This window comes from Eurypyga helias, unplaced genomic scaffold (genome assembly GCF_000690775.1).
Source record: "Eurypyga helias isolate BGI_N326 unplaced genomic scaffold, ASM69077v1 scaffold22235, whole genome shotgun sequence".
Lineage (NCBI taxonomy): Eukaryota > Metazoa > Chordata > Aves > Eurypygiformes > Eurypygidae > Eurypyga > Eurypyga helias.
The window spans coordinates 3,461-4,041 of record NW_010253661.1 but is presented as its reverse complement, the minus strand read 5'-3'; the positions used below and the strand labels follow the sequence as shown (position 1 = coordinate 4,041).

Below are 581 nucleotides of genomic sequence, written 5' to 3'. Positions count from 1 at the left end.
CCGGGGGCACGGGGCAGCACCCGGATAATGGCCCCCTCAGGGAAGCTCAGCTCCTCAGGGCTCTGCCCCTCATAGTCGTACAGGGCTCGCACCAGCCAGGCTGCAGAGAGGATGAGGTGGGGGGCTCAGCACCTTCCGGTGCTGCTGCTGCAGGGGCTCAGCCTCCCCCAGGCAGCAGCTCTGCACATCTCTCCCCCTCCCCAGGGGAGGTGACACCCTAGCACCCACCTCCGGGCTCCAGCACCAGCTCCGCAGCCATGATGCTGGAGAGCTGGCGGTGCAGGGCAGAGGGTCCCGGGGGGCCAGCTCCGGCCCCTGGCTCACCGCCCAGGGACAGCAGGTACTTTTCGGGAACGTAGCCGACCTGGCCTGCCTTGTTCCGAGCCTGAAGGGGCAGAAAATACATGATCAGCCCAGCCCACAGTGCAGGGTCAGCTCTGGAAACCTCTGAATTATGTCACCCCCAGCATCTGGCGGGGGGGGCCTCAGCCTGCTCCCACCTTCACCCACTCCTCTGCATCACCGTCCTCGATGACCTCCAGCTCTTCACCCTGAGTGATGGACAGCTCATCCGCCTGGCA

At 65.9% G+C, this 581-nt stretch overlaps 1 protein-coding gene across 1 annotated transcript in view; it reads right to left on the bottom strand.

The window, feature by feature from the left end:
* Positions 1-10: 10 nt before the first annotated feature.
* Positions 11-581, bottom strand: part of FCHSD1 (FCH and double SH3 domains 1) — a gene marked incomplete at both ends in the record, with an annotated part of 2,781 nt that continues 2,210 nt past the window's right edge. The window contains 3 exons of the mRNA XM_010152740.1: positions 11-100; positions 229-385; positions 501-581. The exon at positions 501-581 is cut by the window's right edge and continues 3 nt beyond it. Coding sequence (XP_010151042.1) covers positions 11-100; positions 229-385; positions 501-581 — 328 coding nt within the window. The remainder of the gene's footprint in view (positions 101-228; positions 386-500) is intronic.